Source organism: Phaenicophaeus curvirostris, chromosome 21 (assembly GCF_032191515.1).
Source record: "Phaenicophaeus curvirostris isolate KB17595 chromosome 21, BPBGC_Pcur_1.0, whole genome shotgun sequence".
Lineage (NCBI taxonomy): Eukaryota > Metazoa > Chordata > Aves > Cuculiformes > Cuculidae > Phaenicophaeus > Phaenicophaeus curvirostris.
In genome coordinates, this window is record NC_091412.1 from 2,794,313 (window position 1) to 2,800,312 (window position 6,000).

General features: G+C 50.0%; 1 protein-coding gene across 1 annotated transcript in view; it reads right to left on the reverse strand.

The window, feature by feature from the left end:
- CASTOR2 (cytosolic arginine sensor for mTORC1 subunit 2) overlaps positions 1 to 5,174 on the reverse strand; it is a 121,652-nt gene extending 116,478 nt beyond the window's left edge. Inside the window, exon 1 of the mRNA XM_069874154.1 lies at positions 4,759 to 5,174. Within this exon, the coding sequence (XP_069730255.1) occupies positions 4,759 to 4,871 (113 nt within the window). The 5' untranslated portion in view covers positions 4,872 to 5,174. The remainder of the gene's footprint in view (positions 1 to 4,758) is intronic.
- Positions 5,175 to 6,000: the final 826 nt, after the last annotated feature.

A 6,000-nucleotide genomic window follows, 5' to 3' on the forward strand; every position in this document is an offset into this window, starting at 1 on the left:
ACCAGACTGAGAGATGCTTTTGAAATGGCTTCCTTAGACACTGCTGCGACAGAGGGCTGATCATTTTAACCACTCAGGCCACCTCTCAACTTCATCCTGGTTATAACTTTAAATATTTAATTTAAATAATACTTTTCTCCCTCAACTATTTTATTTCGCCATTTTCCCCTCAATCTTTATATTAGGCACCCGAACAGAGAGAGGGAAGGCTACTTGCTAACTCATTGACTCCAGATGTTCAAAGGCCTATCAAAGCATTACCCAGAAACCGGGCTAATTACATCATACAGATACAGGGCTTGGAAGAACCCTGACCCCACTTTACTTCCCAGGACTTAAAACTCTCCATATACTGATATGTACACTCAAAAGACAAGGTCAGGCTCACCTTGCTTCTCCCTATCGCATACACTGATGGCTCAGAGCAAGCATTATCCAAGACCGTCCTTCCTCACCCTCCATTCAGATTTAATACCTATGCAGTAAAAAGAGATGCAATTCAAAATATTTTGCAACTAGGAAAAAAAAAACCAACCCAAGACAGGAATGTAGCAGCACATTAACGTCTACCAAGCCCTCAAAGCAGGTTACTTGTAGCACGCACCCAACAGCATGAGACGGTTTCAATCTGACCAAAAAGTGGAGACAGTTCTGATGGGAAGGAAGCACAGAGGGAGCCGGAGCTGGGAGTTTATAGATGAGCACAGTTCCCTGCCCCAGAGAACAAACATTTAGAGGGATGTACAAAAGAAAAAGGATGCAATGCTAAAGCCAGGCACAGTTGTTATATTCCATACACAAACAAGCAGCACACCTTGTGAAGATCCCTCGCACCAAGGAACTCTCAAGCCAAACATGGACACAACACAGTCAGTATAACTCTGGAATGATAGAGCAAAATATATAGCAAAAAGACTAGACGCGCAAATTTTCAGTATGCACCTAGAAATTACACAGACCTGATCCTCCACGAGGGCGCTCACTTGAAATCAATAGGTCTACACTTATTTACACAAGCAGAGCACCAAGAGCGCATTGCTCAGTGCAACTGCCGAGGAGTTCTGCTGTTATTTATTTCTGGACTACCTGTCATAATGCAACTCTGCCTAAAATACCTCTCGCCTTACTTAAAGTTATGATTAATAGTGTTTTTGTTTCAGCTTGGTTCAGGCCACTCTTTTATTCACTACTGGTCTCACCTCTTCACCTCGTTAACTGCTTTCTTGCTTCTGGCCATCGGAATAGTTCCAAAATTGCTGTTCTTTGTTCAAAAAAATACTGCTATTGTAACTGAAGCTAAATTAAAAGACTCATGTCGCGAACAAGGGCAGACTGAAAGTGGCAAAAGGCCAAAGAAAGAGGGAGATTTGTTACTTTTCCTTCCCAAGAGGATTAAGAAAAAGGTATAAGGTTTAAAAAACTTGTTCCAGCCGTTTTCCCTGGTGAACAGAACATGAAAGAGTCTCAAACACTCCCTCCAGATCACTTCTCAGAGGAGCCTGTGTACAAATTACAGTTTCTTGCATGACTGACATTAGGATACTGATGATGTCATTGCCACTTCTTTGAATAACATCTGTCCCACAAATCATTGTTTCTTACTGGCAGCCTCACAGCACAGGTAAAAACCTGTGTAAAGTCCCACTGGGAAAAATCTGGGTGGCATAAGTAACTGGCATCTTTGTTATCTCATCAGAACAAGGTTATCAGGGTTGTAGGCAACCTCACCCTTCATCCCCCAAGTGGTTCTGTTCAGATGGAGCGGCTGGGAGGGAAGAGTGTCTTGCACCCATATAAAATCTTGTTTTCTGGGCACATTCACTTCTTAAAGGAAGGGAAAAACAAACAGTGGGGCCGTACATTTATGGAGTTCCTTCTCCCCAAGACACTCACACACGGTGTTGATCAGAGCAGGTCTGTGGGGAAGGAACCCCATTTGCCTCAGAGAATGTGAAAAACAATGAGAAAGGAGAAAAAAGAAAACAGGAGAAAGCAACATTTCACTATTGTCAGTTGCCATAAAAATGACACAAACAAGCTTCCCCTTCTCTACCCTGCATCACTACTGTCTGCAAAAGCAACAAAACAAACAAAAGGGAAATAAATAGAAGCTTCCCATACCAACAAACCTTTCCACAAACATTGTTTGGTCCCTGAGTAGTGAGATTATTGATACCCACTGTGCATGGAAAGGGCCAGACCCCCCCCCAAGTAGCCAGAGGAAATATCAAACCATCAAGAGCTGCACCCAAATGCAGCACAAGGTATCACCCCCCAAAGGGCTCATCTTACTGTCCTAACCCTTTCCAGCCCTCTAATGCAGACGATGTGAAATGTAGTGTCAAACAAAAGACAACAGGACCAACCCTGAATTTAAAAAAAATAAAGAAAACAACCACCCCAGTCTATCCATTACGAGTGACAGATTTAAAGATTTCACTGTTGACGTTAACAGTGACATTTTAAGCATGGGAGAAGGAGGAGCAACAACCCCTCCAAAAATCAGCAACCGCTTTCAATTATAACAAAACAACACATTAAACCCAGAAATTTAGGGCTGAAGAGCTTTTAATGCCCTGTTGGGTATTCAGGGCCAGGAGTAAACAAGGTGCTGATACACTTCACGCTGCGAACGACGTTAGTGGTGAGCCAAATGGGATGAGCCCCAAATCAGAGTGAAATTGTAATGCATGAAGTTTAACTGTAAGATAAGGGACTGTAATCAAATTACACCACAAATAGGTCCATTCATCCGTAAGCATTATCGCAGAGAGAGGACTGAATTACAGCTCAGAACAAAACAATTTCAGAAATAAAAAGCAAATTTATTTATTATTTATTATTTTCCTACTGCCAAAGAAAATTTCCCACCTTCGTACAAGAATGCTATCCGAGATGAACCTGGGGAGAAAACTGCAATACTAATTATCAGGCTGGAAAAACAAGAAGAGTTTGAGTTGTGTTATTTACATTCCCATTCCTCTTTCTGAATAGAGCAAGAAAGTCAACAAGCCAAGCGAACACACAAGACGATGCAATCGCAACTCAAGCTGTTTTGCTGCAAGAGACCTGGGCAGCTCTTGTACCATCAATTTACCGAGCAGGGGAGTTTTATTCCTCCCCCTAAAAAAAGTGAAAAATTCTCACAGTGCCTTCCAGTACATTTTTTCTTTCCCCTCGCCCCGACATCTATCACAACCCATCTCTCTCAATATCACAATTTTTAAAGAGAACCAACTGCACAGCACGCGTTGCTCTTCGTCCTCCCATTTGGAAGCACAGGAAAAAAAACCTTTTAAACCAAACACGAAGGGGACGAGCTCGTTCAGTGAGTGCTGCAAAGAACAACAACCGGGGGGAAAAAAGAGAAAGAGGGAAAAAAACCACTCCTCCTCCTCCTCCTCCTGCTGCTGCTGCTGCTGCCACTGTCTTTGTTGTCCGGCGGGCTCCCCGTCCCCCCAACCTGTTCCAACCCCACTCCCAGAGGGGTTTGGGGGTGGCAGAGACCCCCCAGGGGTCTCCAAGCTCCAAGGGGGACCCAGAGCCCAGGTTGGGGATGGGGGTGCAGGGAAGACCCTGGTGTCCAACTCACCCCAAACCCCTGTCCTCCAGCAAAGAGAGGGTCCCCTGTCACTCCAGCACCCTGAATTGCCCCAGCACCCCCAAACTGCAGCCCTCAAGCGAAGAGGGGGTGTCCCCTGTCACCCCAGCACCCTGACCTCCTCTGCACCCCCAAATCCCTGCCCAGCACCCTGACTTCTTGCAAGGAGGGTATCCCCCCAGCCCCCTACTCCTTTTCAGGAAAGAAGGCACCCCTCCCCCCTGCAAGGAGGGTCCCCCCCACCCCAACACTCCCCTCTTGCAAGAAGGGTGCCCCTCATGCCATGACCCTGCCCCTTCCAAGGAGGGGTGTCCTTCATCCCAGGATCCTGCTTCTCTTCCAAGGTGTCCCTCACCCTATCAACCCCTCCCCTTGCAAGAAGGAGAAGCCCCCCTGCCCCAGCCCCTTTTCAGGGACAGAGGGTGTCCCCCCTACTCCAGCACCCTGCCCCTCTACAGGGAAGGTGTCCACCCTCATCCGAGCCCCCTAACTTCCCCTGCACCCCCGAACCTCTCCATAGAGAGGGTGTCCCCCTTACTCCAGCACCCTGCTCCTCTACAGGGTGTCCCACTTCACCCCAGCCCCCTGACTTCCACTGCACCCCTAAATCCCTGCCCTTTGGCAAAGAGAGCAGCCACCATCACCCCAACTTTCTCTTCAACCCCATCAAACCCCTCTACAGGGAGGGTGCTCCCCCAAGTTCCAGCTCCCTGCCTCTCTATAGGGATGGCACCCCCCCCAACTCCAGCACCCTACCTCTCTACAGGGAGAGTATCCCCTTTCATCCGAGCCCCCTGGCTTCCCGTGCACCCACAAACCCCTCCATAGAGAAGGTGCCCCCCCCTCCAGCTCCCTGCCCCTCTCCTAGGAGGGTGTCCCCCCAAGTTCCATCTCCCTGCCCCTCTCCTAGGAGGGTGTCCCCCCAAGTTCCATCTCCCTGCCCCTCTCCTAGGAGGGTGTCCCCCCACTCCAGCTCCCTGCCCCTCTCCTAAGAGGGTGCCCTTCACCCCAGCCCCCTGGCTCCCCCTGCACCCCCAGCCCCCTCTCTAGGGAGGGTGCCCCCCCTCCAGCCCCCTGCCCCTCTAGCAACGAGGACACCCCCCTCCCACACACCGTGCCCCCTGGCAGGAAGCCCCCCCCCCAGCCCCAGCACCTACCTCGTCTTGGAGGACAGGAAAGCAAGTTTGATTAATCCATAGGTAAACAACTGGATGCTCTCCTTGGCTATGCTGGCCACTCTGAGCCTGTGCTCTAGGATGTGCAGTTCCATCTTTTCCTCTTTCTCATTTGTAGTTCATCTATCCCTGGGGTTTATTTTGTGTTTTTGAATGGGGAGGGGGAGGGGGGCTGTTATCGTCGGTGTCTCGTTGTTTGTTTTTTTTTGTTTTTTTTAAAAAAAATTTCTCTCTCTCTCTCTCCTCCTCCCCCCTCCCCCCCCGCCGCGGCTCCCTCTCCTCCTGCCCGGCTCCCGCGGGGGAAGGGCCGAAGGAGCGGAGGGTGCAAAAGTTGTGCCGGCGGGGGAGGCCGGCGGAGCGGAGCCGGGCAGGGATCGGCGCAGCCCGGAGTGCCGAGCAGCTGGTGCTCGCTGGAACAAACAACTTGCCACTCAAACCCAGCGCAGCGCGCCTGCGCCTCGCCCCGCCGCCTGCCGGGCCTTGGAGTCCCCGGCCCCGGCCCCAGCCCCGACCCCGCCACCGGCCGAGGGGCCGCGGCTCCCTCACGCCCGCTGCCCCCATCTCACCCCTTACAACCCGAAGCCACCCCCCTCCCCGGCCTATCACTTGGAAAAAAGGCCCTTCCCGCCTTTCCTGCAGCCCCTTTCAGCGCTGGAAGCTGCTCCAAGGTCTCCCTGGGGTCTTCTCCAGGTGGAATAACCCCAACTTTCCCAGCCTGGCCTCGTGCGGGCAGCGCTCCAGCCCTCGCATCATCTCTGTAGCCTCCTCTGGACAAGTCTATGTGTGTGTATATATGTATATAACTTCTCCAGGCTGCACAACCCCAGCTCTCTCAGCCTGTCCTCATACAGGAGGTGCTCCAGCCCTCACATCATCTTTGTAGCCTCCTCTGGACCCATTCTATGTATGTATGTATATATATATATATATAAAAAATCATAGAATCACCAGGTTGGAAAAGACCCACTGGATCATCAAGTCCAACCATTCCCATCAATCACTAACCCATGTCCCTCAGCACCTCGTCCACCCGTCCCTTAAACCCCTCCAGGGAAGGGGACTCAACTCCCTCCCTGGGCAGCCTGTTCCAGTGAACATATATATATATATGTGTGTGTGTGTGTGTATACATTACTTACTTGGATTTATATATTACTATGTATATTTATATATATTATATGTATATTACCGTCTCCAGGCTGAAAACCCCCAAATCATAGAATC